The sequence below is a fragment of the Dicentrarchus labrax genome, unplaced genomic scaffold, assembly GCF_905237075.1.
Source record: "Dicentrarchus labrax unplaced genomic scaffold, dlabrax2021, whole genome shotgun sequence".
NCBI lineage: Eukaryota > Metazoa > Chordata > Actinopteri > Moronidae > Dicentrarchus > Dicentrarchus labrax.
The window spans coordinates 4,705,107-4,725,312 of NW_026136711.1; the positions used below are offsets into that span (position 1 = coordinate 4,705,107).

A 20,206-nucleotide genomic window follows, 5' to 3' on the forward strand; every position below is an offset into this window, starting at 1 on the left:
TTGAAAGCTTGATCTGTCACATACCTAAGCAATGGTAGAGGTCATATACTGTAAACTACTCGGCAGTGTCAATAATGTATGGGCCAGAGTCACGGGCCAGAGCCAGGGACACTCAAAATTTCTTTAGGAATTTTCTAGTTTATTCTACTGTTGTATTTTATTGTATTTAATGTACCTGGCTGCTATGACAACCCAATTTCCCTTCGGGGATTAATAAAGTCTGTCCATCTATCTATCTATCTATCTATCTATCTATCTATCTATCTATCTATCTATCTATCTATTTTTGTTATCCTACAATGAGCCGTTTTTATCTACAGTTGCCGCAGGTCACCTTCCATGACATAGCCATGTTTCTACAGAAGCTGTCTCTAGATAGGGCCATTCACCTTTTTTGCGCATTTTGTGGACTGTTGTTTCTCCTTTACACCTACATCACTAGATGCCACTAAATCCTACACACGACCTTTAAATAACTTGCAGTGATTAATTTTCTGTCATTGGACCAACCTTCAGTTAATGGTTTCATTGTTCTGTTTATTCATAAGAATGCCGGTAATCACAAGCTGTTAATTTGCATTTTATTTTGGAAAAGAAATACATCAAAGCCATGTAGACAAACAGAAGAATCCAGATGTATTAATGAAATACATATTTCCACATGAATGTCGAGTGTTTGTGTTATCCTCCAGTCGTTGCTGACACCTTCCTGGACAGAAACAATTTTAATTAATGCTATGCTACTTTTTGACTTGGGAAAGGAAAATATGGGGAACATTGAATTATACTGTAAAATACCTTATAAAAAATAAGTTTAAGGTCACTTACTTATAAAATTTGCATACATGTGATTTTTATTTTTTTTTAATTACCAGTGAGTGAAAAATGAAACACGTCTGAAGTGCACTAAAAATAGTCATTATCATTCATTCAAAAAACACATTTGATATTGTGTATGAATTTGCACACATTCATTTTTTGTAAAATATATTAAGGTCTTGTAATAAAGCATATAATATACCAGTATTAAAGAATACATGACATTTTTGATTAATAAACATGAACGATGATCAAAATTTGCTTCTTATGTCAGAGGTCCCTTCACTGTACAGGTGTCAGGAAGAATAGAATTACGTTCGTACTACAGGTACAATCCAGTCCCATATCTGATCTTTTTGCGCATTTAGTGAACAGCACAAATCACCTGGAATCTGATCTTTTCAATTATGATTTGGGTGACTTTCATATGTGGTCCAATTCAGGTCTGATTCTTTGTGACCTCAGCGTGAAGAGTCATATTAAAACTCATATGACTTTTATGTCACTCTAGCTAGCCTGACATTCGTCAATGTGGGTCACTTCATGACACCAGTTCACACTGGAATCTGATATGGGTCACATTTAAAAAGTAATGAGAACAGCCAAAGAAAAAACTCTGATCTAAGCAATAAATCAGAAATGAACGCTAAGACATGACGCTAACGTTAGCTTGCAATCATGCTCACAATGCTGATGCAGTTCACCATCTTCACCATCTTAGTTCAATTCAATTCTATTTGTATAGCGCCAAATTTATAACAGAAGTTATCTCAGGACACTTTTCAAATAGAGCAGGTTTAGACTGAACTCCTTATAACATTATTTACAGAGACCTAAGAGTACCACCTTCGGCTCTAGGTGGGTGGTCGTCTGCCTCGAGTTGATGCTTACAACTGTTAATTAGGACCAAACACAAAGTACAGCTGACGCTGATGGGAATGACATTAGTGTTGCAGGTTTTTAAACCAGAGTTTTGGACCCATTGAAAGTTTGATCTGATGATCACACGTTGGAAAATTCAATTCAATTCAATTTTATTTGTGTAGCGCCAATTCATAACAGAAGTTATCTCAGGACACTTTTCAAATAGAGCAGGTCTAGACCGAACTCTTTAAAACAAAGTGGAGGGCTCACCAAAGTTTCCTTCATCATTCTAATGTTGTTTCAGTTGAAAATGTATTCAAAATCCCAAATCAATGCATATTGCTATGGTGGCACCAGAGAAAAACTCACAGGATAAGTCAAAACTGGTGGGACTACATGAAAATGTAATGTGATCACCAAATCATTAGGATTCATGCTTTTGGCAACATAAACGTCAATCCATCTAGGAGTTGTTGAGATCCTTCAACCTGGACCAAAATGTTGGACCATTTGATAACCCAACATGGATAGAGCTAAAGCTAGAGATAAAGATAGACTCTATTATAAATAATGTACACAACTAACGTGATTTTGTAACATCATTATTTATTATTATTTTAAGACACAGAGTTTTTTTCCTGGTTAGTTAGTTTCAATCCTAGATTTATCTTCACTGTGTCCAGGTATATTCAAGGTTAATCGGTATTATTTGTATACACTATTGTTTTCCTCTTTTATTTTACCATTTAGGACTACTCCAGTTGTTTCCTGAGATCTGATGCTTCTGCTGCCATCTCCTCTGCTGATCTCCACTTGGAGGGATTGTCCTCATCTTCTTGATCATGCTTCTGCAACTGCAAAAAAACCCAACACATTACAATTTAAGGACGAAAATGTTTTTGTCTGTTTTCTGTACCCTTTGATATTGCTGGTCAAAATGTTTCGAAATATCTCCCTAGCTAAAAAGGCGCATAATAAAAAACAATATCACAAATGTACATACAGTAAGCCCTGTCAGTAGAATTGGCGAAAACCAAGTGCGAGTACTAGGTGCATGTTGTAGTGGCAACATGCTCTTTTCCTCTACACATGATTACTTTAACTAAATATGCACAAGCATTTTCTGATTGGTGGTATTGGTGGTGTTGAACCATGAAATTCTTATAAGCAGGAGAGAACTAGAGCAAGGACCAGCAAGGAAGCACAGTCTAGAATTTTGTCTAAAACTTTGGGAAATACCCTACCTGATAGATATGTCTAAAAGGCCTTAAGGAAATAATTAAATTTCAATTCAATTCAATTGTATAGCGCCAAATCATAACAGAAGTTATCCCAGAACACTTTTCAAATAGAGCAGGTCTAGACCATACTACTTATAACATTATTTACAGAGACCCAACAGTTCCCACCATGAGCAAGCACTTGACGACGGCAGCAATGAAAAACTTCCTTGTAGGAGGCAGAAACCTCGGACAGACCCCGCTCTAGGTGGGTGGTTGTCTGCCTCGACCAGTTGAGGTGAGAGAGAGAGAGAGAGAGAGAGAGAGAGACACAGAGAGAGACAGAAAGAGAGAGGGAACAGAAGAAACGACAGAAGGACAGAGACAGAGACAAAGGTGCACAGCAACAACAGTAGCAACAACTACACTAATAGTAGTGACTGATGATGATGATGATGAACATGAAGAAGATGATAACAACGACGACAACAACGATGGGGGACAATGAGCAGTGATTATAATAATAATAGTATCTGTAGTAATAATAATAGTAATAATAATTAAAGCTGAAAGCAGCGATGAACCGGCCCTCACACTCCACGCAACTCGGGGTGTGCTGTGGCCAGCGTAACACATGCAGACCACAACATGAAAATTTCACGTAAATCAGATCAAATTCGCCATGCAGCACTTACTTCCTGTTGCCAGTAGGTGGCGCTATCACTAAATCTGAATATTATCACATAGATGTGTTCAGGGCGGGACTCTTATCAAACATGTGAAGTTTCATTGAGATCGGATCATGTATGAGAAGTTATGAGGATGTGTTCAGGGTGGGACTGTTACAGAATATGTATATGTACTGTATATATTCGAATTGTCCAAATTGGACGTTGCGTCACAGGCACGACGTTCAACAGAATGTCGTAAATAGCAGAACTTTAAATAATGAATGTCTTTAGATTGCGCTGATTAAATTAGAAGTTGATCCGATAAATAAAAAGATGTCATCGTCATCGTCCTAAGGAAGTTCTGGCAGAATTTCAGCTAGATCTGATCATCCTGCTAGGAGTAGAACATGGAAGCATAAAAAATGACATTTCCTTTCACCACAAGGTGGCGCTCTCATTATTACTGAATATTTTCACATAGAGTGTTCAGGGCGGGACTCTTATCAAACATATAAAGTTTGGTTGCGATTGGATCAGGTATGCAGAAGTTATAACAAATCCCTCTTTCATGGCTTTCAAGGTTCGAAATTGGACGCCACGTGTACGCTGTTTGACGGAATAATGTTAATAGCACAACTTTTAATGGTGAATGTCTTTAGATGGCTGTGTCTGAAATCTGAAGTTGATCAAATCAATTTCCAGTTCCTTCAAATAAAACGTGTGCAAATCGCTAAAAATAGCAGCTAAATCCAAAATGGCCGAGTTCCTGTTGGGTTTGGGATATGGCGGCCATCAGATTTTTTGTTCGTCTGGATAAGATTTACGTGTGGGGCGATTTTTGTGCATATCGGTGAATGGGGCCCCGGATGGTACAGTTAATGTGCCCGCCTCCAAATATTCAATTCAATTCAATTCAATGTTATTTGTATAGCGCCAATTCATAACAGAAGTTATCTCAGGACACTTTTCAAATAGAGCAGGTCTAGACCGAACTCTTTAAAACATTATTTACAGAGACCCAACAGTACCACCATGAGCAAGCTACTAGGCGACAGGGGCAAGGAAAAACTGCCTGTTAAAAGGCAGAAACCTAGCACAGATCCTTCAGCTCTAGGTGGGTGGTCGTCTGCCTCGACAATATGCAGTCGAAGGGGCTAAAAATAATAATAAGAAAAGGTTTAGAAGAATAAGAATTTTAGCAAATACAATAGGGACCTCCAGCGGTCGCTGACTCGGTCCCTTGTTCCCTCAATTACAATAGGGCCTTAGCACGATTTGTGCTCGGGCCCTGATAATAACATAATAATAACGGGAGAAGTGAAGTTAGTAACATGCATTAATAGGGCATTAATGCGTGCAGAAAGAGAGAAAGAGGAAGAGAGGAGCTCAGTGCATCATGGTAAATCCCCCGATAGTCTAGGCCTATAGCAGCATAACTAAGGGATGGTTCAGGACTCACCTGATCCAGCCCTAACTATGAGCTTTATCAAACAGGAACGTCTTAAGCCTACTCTTGAATGTGGAGAGGGTGTCTGCCTCCCGAACCACAACTGGAAGCTGGTTAACTAAAGGATGGTTCGGGACTTACCTGAGCCAGCCATAACCATAAGCTTTTATCAAAAAGACTCAGAGAGTCAGACGCCCCCCCGCCCCCTAGTAATCTGATCTCAAACAAGGACAACCATTTCTGCACTTTCTTCTTTCTTGCACATTTTCAAAACTGTACATTTTACGGCAAAAGAGAAGATTTCAAGGAAGTGTGGGTGTGGCTGGGAAAAAACAACAACTTTGAGGGGACTTCACATCCACATGGGAAAGAAGAAGTGTGGTGGTGGTAGCCTGATGCAACCTTGCACTTCCCCGGTAAGGGCGGGTCAGACAAATGGGATCCAAGGCCGGGTTGACAACCACAGTGCCAACGGGCCCAATGTTGCAGAGGTAGAGCAGGAGGAAAGGAAGGAGGAGGAAGAAAGGGATGCTGATGAAGGAACAAGATCAAGTGGCCAAAGGCCAACGAGGCCGAGGAGTGGAGAAAGTTGGACGAACATCTGAGCAGGCTGCTGCAAAAAGCCCTGCGTGGGTCAGTGGTAGCCAAGCTAAACCTGTTTGGGGAAAAACTTGACAGTACTCTTGAATAATGTTGCTGATTACAAGTTGGGCTATTTATGACTGTACGTTGAAGGGCGTGTCCCTGGTTTCTTGTCAAAGTTGGCCATTTTGAATTCTGTAGTCTTTTTTTTAAAAAGTGCATGGACCCTTTTGTTCTAGGCCCACGTGTACGAAAATTGCTACGCATGTGTATCATGATAAAAGAAGCAGAAAAGCCTCCTGCAATTTCAATTTTTAATTTTCATCATTTTGTGGTCATTTTTTGGGCTTGTATTTGAACGAACTCCTCCGAGGGAATTTATCGGATCTGCTTCAAAATTGGTCAGTACAGTCAAAACATGGTGCTGAATGAACGCTGTTCAATTTGTAACTATACGTTGAAGGGTGTGTGCGTGGCGTGCCGTCAAAGTTGGCAATTTTTAAGTCCGTGGTCATTTTTCGGTGAATTTACGCCTTGCATTTGAACAAACTCGTCCTAGGGTATTTCTGGGATCTGCTTCAAAATTGGTCAGTGCAGTCACAAAATGGTGCTGAATGAACGCTGTTCATTCTTTCACTGTACATTGAAGGGCGTGTCCGTGGCGTGCCGTCAAAGTTGGCCATTTTTAAGTCCGTGATCTTGTATTTGAACAAACAAACTCCTAGGGAATTTCTGGGATCTGCTTCAAAACTTGACAGTACTCTTGAATAATGTTCCTGATTACAAGTTGTGCGATTTGTGACTGTATGTTGAAGGGCGTGTCCGTGGCGTGCCGTCAAAGTTGGCCATTTTGAACAAATGTCACACTGATGTCATTTTTGGCATTTCAGGGCTTCTATTTTAACTAACTCCTCCTATAGGTTCTATTGGATCTACTTCAAAATTGGTCAGTGCAGTCAGTTTTTTTCGTCCAACATTGTGCCCGTGGCGTCCTGTGGCATCCAATTTCAAACCTTCGCCATGAAAGAGGGATTCGTCATAACTTCTGCGTACATGATCCGACTGCAACGAAACTTCACATGTTCGATAAGAGTCCTGCCCTGAACACGTCTACATGACAATATTCAGTAAAAGTGAGAGCGCCACCTAGTGGTGAAAGGAAGTGTCATTTTTTTATACTTTCATGTTCTACTCCTAGCAGGATGATCAGATCCAGCTGAAATTTACTTATGAAATGCAAAACACATTGCTGATTATATGTGATGAATGTGGTAAGTGGGCGTGTCTGTGGCGTGGCGGGAAATTTTGATGTACTGCCACAAAACACAAATTCGCTATAACTTGAGTGTACATTGTCCAGTCGGCTCCACACTTCACTTGTCTGATAAGAGTCCCGCCCTGAACACATCTACATGACAATATTCAGACATAGTGACAGCGCCACCTACTGGTAACAGGAAGCAACTGCTGCGTGGCCATTTTGAGCTGATTTACGTGAGATTTTCATGTCGTGGTCCGCACGTGTTACGACGGCACGTGACGCGGACGCAGCTCGCCCCGAGTTGCTTGGAGTGCGAGGTCCCGTCCATCGCTGCTTGCAGCTTTAATTATTATTATTATTATACCTCTGGGACTTTGACCGCATATTTGGCCCCCGCAACATCCTCAAAATGGAATGACAATTTGCACAAAATTCAAACGTAGCAAAAATATCGTTATGACATTGTCCCCGTGCACGGGCGCCGCCAAACAAGTCTTTTTTTTTCAAAGTGATAAAACACAAACACCCCTCCACTCCCACTAGCCACATCTACAAACCATATTTCCTAGGGAGTATTGTTCGTGGAGTATAGTAGGAAACCGCTGGAAGTCAAGTATTAAATTGCAAGATAAATAGGGGACTTATCAAATCTACTTCAAAATTGGACAGTCTTATAAAAACAAACTGTAGATGAAGAGTTGAGCTATTTGTGACTGTACGTCAACCACGTGCCAGTGACGACTTGTCGAATTCAGCCGATTTTCCATTAAACAGTATTAACTTCAGTGTGCAATGTCCAATCTCCAATAAACTTCATATATTCTGTAACAGTCTCGCCCTGAACACGTCCTCATAACTTCAGCGTACATGATCCAATCTCAATGAAACTTCACGTGTTTGATAAGAGTCCTGCCCTGAACACGTCTACATGACAATATTCAGACAGAGTGATAGCGCCACCTACTGGCAACAGGAAGCAAGCGCTGCGTGGCGATTTTTAGCTGATTTACGTGAGATTTTCATGTTGTGGTCCGCACGTGTTAAGAAGGCACGTGACGCAGCCCCAGCACACCCCGACAGCATGTGACGCGGCTGCAGCACGCCCAGAGTTGCATGTAGTGCGAGGTCCTGTCCATCGCTGCTTGCAGCTTTAATTTCTATTATTATTTATTTATATTTTTCTTTTTCGTTCCCCTTATTTCCCATATTCACCAACATTTATTTACTTTGACCACCCTTCTTAGTTATTTATTGGCTGTTGGTGATTTTGCTAATACTATAATAATTATTATTATTTCATTTATTTATCTTTTTACTTGTGTACCTCAGTGGTATTATCTACTTCTTTATTTCCTTTATTTCTGAAAAATATATTAGGGGAACAAGGGAGCATAGATTACCAACATGGGTCAGATAATTGTTTAACTCTGTTCCCCTTTTACATGGCAGTCCCCTTATAAGCCACTGGATTATGTTATACTTCAAGTCTACTTCACACTGAGCTACCAAATCTTGTGTTCATGCCTTAAATTCTAATAATTTTTTATTTCTTTTTTTGATACATAACTGGTTCTTAGAATTTGCTTCATGGTTTGATGCTTAATGTATCTTTTTTCTAACTGTTGAGAGGTCGTGAGAGAGAAGAGAGTTACCTACCCAATGGGGTTGTTTAGTGTTAAGGGTTCCAATGGATGGGTCTCATACGGGAGTTTGGTACGGTTTTCACCTATAAGCATTGTTACTTACCTAACTTTCATTTTATATGTAAGCACTGAGGCTCCCAACATACTTAAGTTGCATCTGTTATTAAGGTATGACTAGCCAACTAAACTTAATTTCTTTGAATGTCAGGGGAATCAATTCTCCAATTAAGAGGAGAAAAATGTTGACGTACTTAAAGAGACAGTCCACTGATGTTTCATTTATTCAAGAAACTCACCTTTCCGATGCAGAACATATCAAACTAAGCAAAGACTGGGTGGGACACGTCTACCACTCATAATTCAACACAAAAAAGAGGTGCTCAATACCTTGTCTTTAAAACGGATTCAATATAATAACTTATGTACTAATAAAGCTGAGGCTGATTTAGCTAGGACCAACTATCATTACTACGAATTTGGCGATAAAACCAGCAAGCTACTAGCTTGGCAAATTATATAGTGTCTCATTCTATGAAGTTCATTAACTTTGCCTAAATTAGACCCTGATGATAAAAACTGCCTGGATGCTAACATATCCGAAAGAGAGGTTCTTGATGCAATGAAATCCCTACAGAATAATAAAGCCCCTGGGCCAGATGGCTTTCCTATTGAACAACACCAATTAAAACATGTTCCGCTGAAGTCTCTTCCTTTCCTAACCTCTAAGAAAATACTCTTAAACATTACTAAGAACCCTATCATTTTGAACTCTTTCTCTGCATGGCATGAAGCTCATCCTGTCATCGGTCTAAACATCTCTCTGTTTCGTAAAACTCCTCTGTGTGATAATCCCAACATTTCACATCAGATTACAGATGGAATAATGAGCAATTGGGTTAGTAAGGGCATAAAAACAGTTGAAGATCTATATATCCAAGGTACATTTTCAAACTTTCAGCAACTGCCAGAGAAATTCAAACTCCCCAAACATAATTTATTTTAATATTTTCAAATTAGACACTGGATCCGCAATAACTTTTCAGACTTTACTCATATCCCCCCAGAATCCCCGTTTGAAAAACATTTAATGTGTGAAACATTAAACACTAGTAAGGGGTTGATATCTGCTATTTATGGTATGTTAAATAATAACCTTAAAATATATAATAAGATTAATACAAAGAAGAAATGGGAATCAGATCTTAACATTAGGTACAATGACAATGACTGGTGTAATATCCTTGAAATCACCCAATCAGTACCAATATCTCAACAAAACACAGACAAATACAGTTTAATATATTTAAATGAACTATGAATAATGAATTATACTCCATATAGACTGCATAAAATACACCACAACTCCTCTCCAAATTGTCAGAGATGTAGAACCTGTGAGGGGGACTTGCTTCACATGCTCTGGAAATGTCCTAGCTTGGAAACCTATTGGAAATACAGCATTAATATAGCTGTCAAGATTCCTCCTGACCCAAGGATATGGATTCTGGGAGATATACAAAAGCTAGATGCAAGCTTTACTGAAAAATATTTCATATTCCTTGCGGGTACAGCTGGTAAAAAGTGTATTTTGCAGAATTGGAATTTGCAGAAAGAAGAGACAATGGTTAAGTGAATTAACATCCTACAGCACACCTGAAAAAATCTTTTCAGTGTGAGGAGGAACCCAGAGAATTACGAAAAGATATGGAGTTCTTTCTTGGCCTAACTATCATCATTACATCAGTTTAACTAGTACGTCAGTATATAACTTGCTCCCCTTTACTATTTTGACTACCAAACTTCTATGCAATTGTTTATTTATTCTCATGCAATTGTTTATTTATTTATTTTATTTTTTACTGTACCAGCGTTGAGGGTACGGTTCTGATTGTGTATGTCTGTTCCTTTGTTTGCCTTGTTTGTGAAATGATGCATATAAAAAAGGCTTCAATAAAAATATCTTTGAAAAAAAAAGAAAATTGCAGCTCATCCAGATTTTTATGTCCTTAAAACATGTTTGTAACTTAGATAACTGATTAATTTCATCAGGCTTGATCGACAGGTATAACTGGGTATCATCTGCATACAAAACAAAAAGTAAACCAGAAGGCCACGAAGACCCCATCAGACCATTTGGCATCTCTCACACAAAATCAGATTGCTCTTGCTATAGTTGTGGTGTTGACTCTGCTATCCACTTGGGTTAGGGTTAGTTACTTTTAAAAGATATATTTATTGTTATAGTTATATATTTATTTATTTATACTCTGACTCCAGACTGCTGAAGGTTCATCAAAACTTTGAAATGCAATTTTTCTCTCAACACATCTGAAAGGGATCTCAAGGCCAGTATAAACAGCAGGGACAATTATATGCAAACGTTTGCATTTCTTAAGTGCGTCCTGCTGGACACAAGATGTCTCTGCTTCATTGTAAAGTCCATTCTCAGTGTATGTGCACTGGTGGCTTCAAATTTCTATATCACACTGTAGAAGTTGCATACTGGACCAGTTTTCAACAAAATAAACCTGAAATCCCACATCTCTTAATGTGACCTGGTGAAAGCTCTTGGGGGTTGTAGCAGTGGAGGTTTTTAAAGAATGATCAGTCATCCATTGTATTTGTGTTTTCATATTGTCTATTTTTTGTTGAGCTCTGTGTATGAAGGCCCATATAGACGACGCTCCAATTAATTCAAAACGCTGCAGCACGAGTACTGACAGGAACTAGAAAAAGAGATCACATCTCTCCTGTACTAGCTTCTCTGCACTGGCTCCCTGTAAAATTTAGAACTGAATTTAAAATCCTCCTCCTCACCTACAAAGCTCTTCATGGTCAGGCCCCTTCATATCTTAAAGAGCTCATAGTACCCTATTACCCCACTAGAACACTGCGTTCTCTGAATGCTGGGCTACTTTTGGTTCCTATAGTCTCTAAAAGTAGAACAGGAGCCAGAGCCTTCAGTTACCAAGCTCCTCTCCTGTGGAGTCAGCTTCCAGTTGTGGTTCGGGAGGCAGACACCCTCTCCACATTCAAGAGTAGGCTTAAGACATTCCTCTTTGACAAAGCTTATAGTTAGGGTTGGCTCAGGTGAGTCCTGAACCATCCCTTAGTTATGCTACTATAGGCCTAGACTATCGAGGGATTTCCCATGGTGCACTGAGCTCCTCTCTTCCTCTCTCTCTCTTTCTGCACTCATTCATGTCCCATTAATGCATGTTACTAACTTCACTTCTTCCCCAGAGTTCTTGTGCTTTCTCGTCTTGCAGGTTCTCATGGAGCCTGGTAAATGGTAAATGGTAAATGGACCTGTACTTGTATAGCGCCTTTCTAGTCTTCCGACCACTTAAAACGCTTTTACACTACATGCCACATTCACCCTTTCACACACATTCACACAGTGATGGCAAAGCCCATCAAACAGAAACTAATGCATTCATACACATTCAAACGACGTTGCATGGATTGAACCAACAACGACCCGCTCTGCCTCTGCGCCACAGCCTCCTACCATGGTTCTGCTTGACTGCCATTGCTAATATCACTGATATTGGTGTTATTATTATTATTAATATTATTATAACTACAGTTACTATTATTACTATTGTCACTGCTTATTGTCCCCCATTGTTGCTGTTGTCGTCGTCATCATCTTCTTCATGTTCATCATCATCAGTCACTACTATTAGTGTAGTTGTTGCTACTGTTGTTACTGTGCACCTGTCTGTCTGTCTCTCTCTCTCTCTCTCTCTCTCTCTCTCTCTCTCTGACCCCAACTGGTCGAGGCAGACGACCAACCACCTAGAGCCAAAGGGTCTGTCCTATGTTTCTGCCTCTTAACAGACAGTTTTTCCTTGCTCATGGTGGTACTGTTGGGTCTCTGTAAATGTTATAAGGAGTTCGGTCTAGACCTGCTCTATTTGAAAACTGTCCTGAGATAACGTCTGTTATGAATTGGCGTTATACAAATAAAATTGAATTGAATTGAATTGAATATAGGGGGCGTGTTTCAAACTAGCTTTGGTTATAGATTCTGTGATATGTAGCATTGGCCCATGCTATCTGTCTATGTCGTTAAAAAAAACATAGGCTAGAGATAGTGTTTTGTAGATAATTAAGCCTGGCTTTATGAACTATAACATTTTCAGAAAGTAAACTGATTCTCCATCACTGAGATCCCATATGAAGTTTTGAAGAATTTAAGTTATTCTGTGTACATGATTACTATGACTAGGATACAGGATATAAAACAAATATGCCCCAAGGAGCAGGAGGGGGGTCAGCAACTCCTTTGCAAAATGAAGAGTAAACACTGACTGCTGCGACAACACAACATTTGTGTCATAGTGTGCTGTATGGATGTGACATCTGAAGCAGAAAATGCGTCTTTTTTCCGACAACACAAACATGGGGGAAGCATCACGGTTCAATGACAAGAGACACAGAAAAAGAAGCAACAGAAAATAAGAATCAATTAGGCGGCTGTGGCTCAGAGGCAGAGCGGGTCGTTCCTTAATCGGAAGGTTGTGGGTCCCCAGCTCCTGGTGCCACATGTCGAAGTATCCTTGAGCAAGATACTGAACCTCGAATTGCTCCCGATGCCGTGCATCGGTGTGTGAATGTGTATGAATGTTAGTTGCTGTTCAATGGACTTTGCCATCACTGAGTGAATGTGTGTGAAAGGGTGAATGTGGCATGTAGTGTAAAAGCGCTTTGAGTGGTCGGAAGACTAGAAAGGCGCTATACAAGTACAGGTCCATTTACCATTTACCATTACCCTGATACTTCTGACTTCAGTTTAGTTAAACAGCACCCCGACACTAAGAGGAAGAACATGTCAAATCAAAATACACAGTTGGACAGGTTCAGACTGTGGTCAGAAGGGCAGAGTGGGCTACATAAAATCCAAAATTACCTGAGTGTAGGGAGACAAATTAGAGCCAAATTTTATCAGCATATATATTTTATTATTTTGAAAAGTTAATCTTGAAAAACACTGAAAAAAGTGGTACAAATAATATAAAATGTCTTAACAGTTTAATTATTAAATCATGTACAAATATTTGTTTCTTAATTACAAATCTTTGGAAAAAATATTTGTATTTTCCGTTTTTTTCAATTACAAATCTTTCTTTTTCTCTAACTGATATTTTGCAATCTTCCATTCAGATCTATACTGTATAAATTATATGGTTCCAATTTAATTTGCTATGGCAATACTCAAAAAAGGAAAATAATAGATACAGCATCCAAAGAAAGTTAACTTATTTTAAGACATTTTCTAAATGAATTGAAGATAGATTTAAGTTCTTCTTATCTCAACGACAATTTTCTTTAAAGACCAGTTTGTAGGACTTCTAGCGATGAAAAAGATTGAACCATTTGAAATCTGCTTGCCTTCCAAACATGTAGGAGAAAATGGTGGTTGCGAAATGTACGGAAAACTTTGTTCTGACCGGCTACTGTGGAAACATGGCGGTTCAACATGGATGCCTCTGTAGAAGAAGACATAAAGAACATAACATTTTTTTTTATTTTTGGCCCTTATGTGTCTCCATATATTGCCCCATTAAATCAAAGGATATACAGATTTTGTGACCCATAAAGAAGAGGGAGTGCATACTAGGGCAGCACATGGGGAAATGTCATATGCAATTTTTGTTTAGACAGTGCAGAGCTAGTGGCTGGTCCCAGAGGCCAGTATCCTGAAATGAAAGGTCTCATCCAGCAGACTATAAAACAAACAAAACAACATACTCAGGGGAGGACTTTTTATGTCCTTGAGATACGTTTACTGAATCTATTTTTTTTTTTACACAGAAAATATTTCCTCAACAATTCTTCTTTTGCCTACAAAGTTCTTAGTCCTTTTCTTCTTTTTGTTGGCCAAGTGAAAAATATAGTGGATTTCTGCTGTTAGTTTCTTTATTGATTTATTTCATGTAAAACCTCCCCTACTGGCCAGTGTGTGCTGTCTCTCACTCTGATACGTCTTCAAGCTAAAGCACCACGGGGTCATTACATCAATACATTGTCTCAACATCGTTCTGTTTCTCTGGCTGCATCTCTGCCCCGAGGTACCACTCTGAACAGATGTGACCCCGGGTGGAGAGCTTGTCAAGACAGGCCTTTAACCAAGCTGAAGAAAAGCCTGTCATGTGACATGGGAACATATCCCGAAAGATGGAATGTAACTTAGTACATTTATTCAAGTGCCCTCTTCAAGTTGTTTGTCAGTGCATTTTGTTGTCAGAGTTTTCTGTTTCTTGCTTGGACATTTTTGATTTTTTTGTTTAACCTTTTGATTGGTTGATGACCCACTCTACCTCCTGAGCCTTTTCTCATCCTGTCAACATTTATACTATTTTTATGTAAAGTTCTCTGCCTACCGCTCAAAAGTTTGGATTTTTTGACCACAGCTTGAGTTAGTCCACTGGTCTTGTTCTTCATGCTTTTAAGTTGAAGAAAGTCCTTTTTACAAATAGATGTTATTGAAGGATTTGCAAAAGAAAAAAAAGGTTTGGAAAAAAAACAACCACACCACTTCAACCATACTGACAACTTGAAAGGGCATAAACAGACAAAGATCCTTCTGAGCAACTGTTAAAAAAGCACAAAATAGGAAGAAATCAGCGGTCATTGGTTAAATAAACTGAAAGCTTGTCATCAAAATTGGATTTGGATCACTGAATATCAGCTGAACACAATGGACAGACAAATTACAGTTCAAAACTGTTCAATCTAACCACAGTAAACTGCAGAGGGCTCAAAGAAAAACAGCTTCCCAAAACATAAAGAGCCCAATTACATCTATGTGGTTGAGTAATGATCTAGAGCAGTGGTTCCCAAACTGATGGTTGGGACCCCACAGGGGGTTGTGAGGCCTTTTAAAGGGTGTATGAAAACTTAAAAGTTGTACACAATAGGCCTATTTCTCAGCATTTTATTCATTTCTGTGAAAAAAACTACATTAAATGGTTTTTCTGGTTGTTTTAAAAAAAAAACTTCAGACCTGAACACAAACAAACAGGGCGCTTGTGCGTCTTCGCCAGCGCAGACATCGCACACAGTTATCTGGAATATTCCTCTCCAATGGACCAACTTCAGCTACTTCTGGGGAAAAACAGAGGCTATTTTACATCTTCTTGTTGGGAACCACTAATCTTTTCTGGACTGGTAAAGATATTCACAATGGAAGGTTACAACTGTATTCTCCTCTGCCATGCAGCACTGTGGGGACATGGACATTTTATAAATTTAATTATCCTTCTTTGGGGCCAAAACTATTTAAAATGTAAATAATGCAATCACTGATCACAACATTATGACCATTGACAGGTGAAGTGAATAATACTGATCTCCCTCCTTCTGGTTCTCCAGCAGAGTACCATCGGGTGAAGGATGGGTGACACCGAGCCCTGGTTGGGCCTGCTGGAGGTGTTAGGCTCAGGGACAACCCCTCTCATCCTCTCTACACTGAGCTCAGACAGCTTAGGAGCACTTCAGCCACAAACTGACCCAGCCACGAGCCTCAAAGCGGTTTGGAGGCTCATTTGTACCATCAGCCATCAGACTCCACAACGCCACAGCACCTAGTACCTCCAACTTTTTAATTTCTACATGTACAGTTGTTTTAGTCAAGCTGCTCAAATATTTGCACACCATTCTTACTTGAATATTGCATAGTGTATATACTTTAATTTATAGTCTTATATTTTCTATTATATTTTGTAATATTTTATTTTGTGATATCTTGTTGTACCTCCACTTCTATACTCTCTTTTGAACTACATTGCTCTATGCTGCTGTCTCAATTTTGAATTTCTCCTAAGGGGGATCAATAAAGGAATCTTATCTTAGGGGGTTGAGACCCAGCCATGGGCAGGGAGAGCACGCTGGTGATATTTTCTTAATTCAGTAACAGAGAGACAATTTTTAAAGTGAATGCAATATGCTTCCATACCACCATTCAAATATACAACTTGAGGTCCTCAACATTGGTGGTCCATGTTGGCCAGCAATCCACTTTTCCTATCTAGCACTCCGATGGGAGGCAAGTATGCTATAAGGCTACTATTATACAATGTGTAGTTATTATAGGAAAAACTAGGCTGGAATATATAATTGCTGTCCCTTTATTCCAATAGCTGTATAAAAAGCAAGATAAGTACATATAGAAAAAGCAATACAGGGAGGTGATGGATTAACTTAGTTAAGAGTAACTGCCTGTAGGAGACGCTTTAAGAAGTAAAGTGAATGCGCCCACAATGAGGCTAGCATCCTATTGACAGGGTCATTTGAGGTCATTGCACAAAAAGATCCAAGATCAGAGCAGAAATCTGAGACCAGATTTGCAAGTGTAACAGAGTTAAAAATGCACTCTATCAGTTCTTATTTCCAATTTGTATTTGTCAGTTTTATTTATCATTTAATGATTGTTGAGTATGTGTGAATTTTATCTTAATGAGTTATTTTAATTTACCGCTATTATTATTGTTATTATTAATATTTCCTGTGGAAATTACTTTGCCTTACGTTACCTTTTCTGTACCTCCTAAGCTTCCGTAGCTCCGACTGACCCTCACAGTGCTGCCGTGCACGCTGAGGGTAAGTTGTGTGGAGAAATGCTGCTGCGCTATTTTATGGTTTTCTTTGAAAATTGAACTGTTTATGTCGTAAACTTTAATGCATCATGGTTACTGTTAATTCTGCTACGTTACTCAGCTGTTTTGTGCTGTTTTGACTGTTAATATAAGTTTTATAGACGTTTTCAACTTACGTTTTGGGCGCCGTTTGTAACGCGGCAGACTGCCCCGTGTCTTGTAGACAAAGTAGCACTTCAGAGACCGTAGCATGCATTTCTTTGTGTAAACTCTGTTATTTTGCCTGTTTAGGAACAGAGGTGCAGAGAAAAGACTAGAAGGAAATTAATGTGCATTACTGTCTTCTGCAGGAGCGAATAAATGCTGAAAAACAAGTAATTGAGCCGTTTCCTTCCATGCCCTACCCACATCCGTTACACAAGCGCACAAAATCAGCTTGAGTGCAAGCTCACAAAATCTGTGCAAGCAATAATATATCTGCACGCACACAGTTTGAACACCAGCATAGCAAATCTGAGCACAAACAGTGGCTTTTTGTGTGCAAGGACAGAGTTTTGAGGGAAAGCATTAAAAATCTGCGGGTGAAATCAATAAGTCATGTTCTCAAACTTCACTGTTATGAATAAAGATAGGGAAATAGCCCCATACAGTAGCCCAGGACTGCCAATCAAACACTGGTTGTACATAGGGCCTTTCCCATTTTTTCAGAATTACGTGGCCATCATAGTTCCCCGAAAACACTTCATAGGTCTTTCTTATCATCAGGACATCAAATACAGACACAAGCGGTGGTCAGTTAGTTGCAATCTGCAACTTCACCACTAGATGACACTAAATCCTACACAGTGGTCCTTACACATGCTACATAAAAGAAAAAGATCTACTTTGGTTTTTACGCTGGACAAATACTACGTCTACGACTATGACAGCAGGGCAACAATTTCACATATGACTTACAGTAAAGAAATGAAACCTGTATAATTTATGTTTGAAATTAAAAAAAGAAACATGTTAATGAAAATGTGGAAATGTTTTTTTTTTGTCTTGTGTATCTGATCTGTATCTGATGGCTCTACTAGCAGCTATGTCTAAACCTTTGCTGGTGTGTGTGTGTGTGTGTGTATGTGTGTACGGTGCCTCCCTGTTGAGCTGTGTTAAACCTCTTTAGTACAGCTCCTCTTCTCAGTTGCAGAGCTGCCAGTGTGGACCCAGAAACCCTGCTTGCTCTGACAGTGACGAACATGTCCATGAATACTAATGTTGTGTGTGTGTGTGTCTTCATCTGCAGCTGGCTAAAGCCAACACTGGGGAAAATGGGGGCTATAAAGACATCCCTGTGTAACTCAGTGCTCATTATATTGTAGGCCGTTCAAGCAAATTCAGTATTACAATTATAAATCAAATACTTAAAATACAATTATTTATATCAGCTGCACAGTTTATCATATCACTGTTGAAATAAAAATGTTTCATAATCAAATTAATCTAATGGAAGATTACGGGCATGGGGCAAGGGTAACAGTCCAATTTTGGCGAGTTTAATAAAAAGGTAAATGGTAAATGGACCTGTACTTTCTAGTCTTCCAACTACTCAAAGCGCTTTACACTACGTGCCACATTTGCCTTTTCCCACACATGCACACAGTGATGGCAAAGTCCATCGAACACTTCAGGGATCGAACCACCAACCTTCTGATTGGTGGACAACCTGCTCTACCTACTGGTAATGTAATGCTTTGGCAGGTTGAACTTCCCCAGCTGCCGCAGGAAGTACATCCTCTGCTGGGCTTTCTTGGTGAGGGAGCTGATGTTCACTTGAGGTCCTGGGTGATGATGGTACCCAGGAAGCGGAAGGATTCCACAGAGTCAACTGGGGAGTCACACAGGATGATGGGGGCGGGTGGGGCTGGGTTCTTTCTAAAGTCCACAACCATCTCCACTGTTTTTAGAGCGTTTAGCTCCAGGTTGTTCTGGCTGCACCAGGTCACCAGATGGTCAATCTCCCATCTGTAGGCGGACTCATCTCCACCAGAGATGAGCCCAATGAGGGAGGTGTCATCCACAAACTTCAGTAGCCTGACGGACGGGTGACTCGAGGCTGTTGGTTTACAGGGAGAAGAGTAGAGGAGAAAGAATGCAGCCTTGGGGGGAACCGGTGCTGATGGTCTGGGAGTCAGAGACATTTTTCCCCAGCTTCACCTGCTGTTTCCTGTCAGACAGGAAGTCTGTGATCCACCTGCAGGTGGAGTCAGGCACAGTGAGCTGGGAGAGCTTGTCCTGTAGCAGAGCTGGGATGATGGTGTTAAATGCAGAGCTGAAGTCCACAAACAGGATCCTGGCGTAGGTTCCTGGGGAGTCCAGATGCTGGAGGGTGAAGTGCAGGGCCATGTTAACTGCATCATCTACAGACCTGTTGGCTCTGTAGGCGAACTGCAGGGGGTCCAGGAGTGGGTCCGTTATGGCTTTCAGGTGGGAAAGCACAAGGTGCTCAAAAGACTTCATGACCACAGAGGTGAGGGCAACAGGTCTGTAGTCATTTAGTCCTTAGAACCCATTCAGCTCATTTGCCAGGCGCAAGTCGTTGATGGAGTGGGGGGTTTTCGGCTTGTAGTTTGTTATCTGTCTGAGATCCTTCCAGACAGAACCAGAGTCGTTGGCTGAGAACTGGTGTTGAAGTTTCTCAGAGTACTGTCGTTTGGCTTCACTCACCTCCTTCCTAAACTTGTACTTAGGCTCCTTAAACTTGTCCCTGTCTCCACTCCTAAATGCTTGCTCCTTCTGCAACCATAACTGTCTGAGTTTGGCTGTGAACCAGGGTTTGTCGTTGTTAAAACTCACCCTGGTGCGTGATGGTACACAGCAGTCCTCACAGAAGCTGATATATGATGTCACAGCCTCTGTGTACTCATCCAGACTTTCAGTAGCAGTCCTGAAAACATCCCAGTCCATAAATGTATCTATTACTTTTACTAAACTTTTACTTTAACTATTACTAAAAAAAGACATTCAGTATCTCATGATTATGAAGGGGTAACCTAATTGTAAATTGTATATGTACTGAATTGTAAAGTCAATAAAAAGTAATGGTCTGGGTTA

At 39.9% G+C, this 20,206-nt stretch overlaps 1 protein-coding gene across 5 annotated transcripts in view; it reads right to left on the reverse strand.

Annotated features, from left to right (window-relative positions):
• Positions 1-564: 564 nt before the first annotated feature.
• Positions 565-20,206, reverse strand: part of fhit (fragile histidine triad diadenosine triphosphatase) — a 432,233-nt gene continuing 412,591 nt past the window's right edge. For 3 of the 5 annotated variants that reach the window (XM_051415067.1, XM_051415068.1, XM_051415065.1), the window contains 2 exons: positions 2,427-2,537; positions 565-709 (listed from right to left, as the gene is read on the reverse strand). In XM_051415067.1, the coding sequence (XP_051271027.1) occupies positions 2,436-2,537 (102 nt within the window). In that variant the 3' untranslated portion in view covers positions 565-709; positions 2,427-2,435. Of the gene's footprint in view, positions 710-2,426; positions 2,538-19,949; positions 20,040-20,206 lie in introns of those variants that run through there. The other 2 variants (XM_051415066.1, XM_051415071.1) reach the window with 2 other exon arrangements.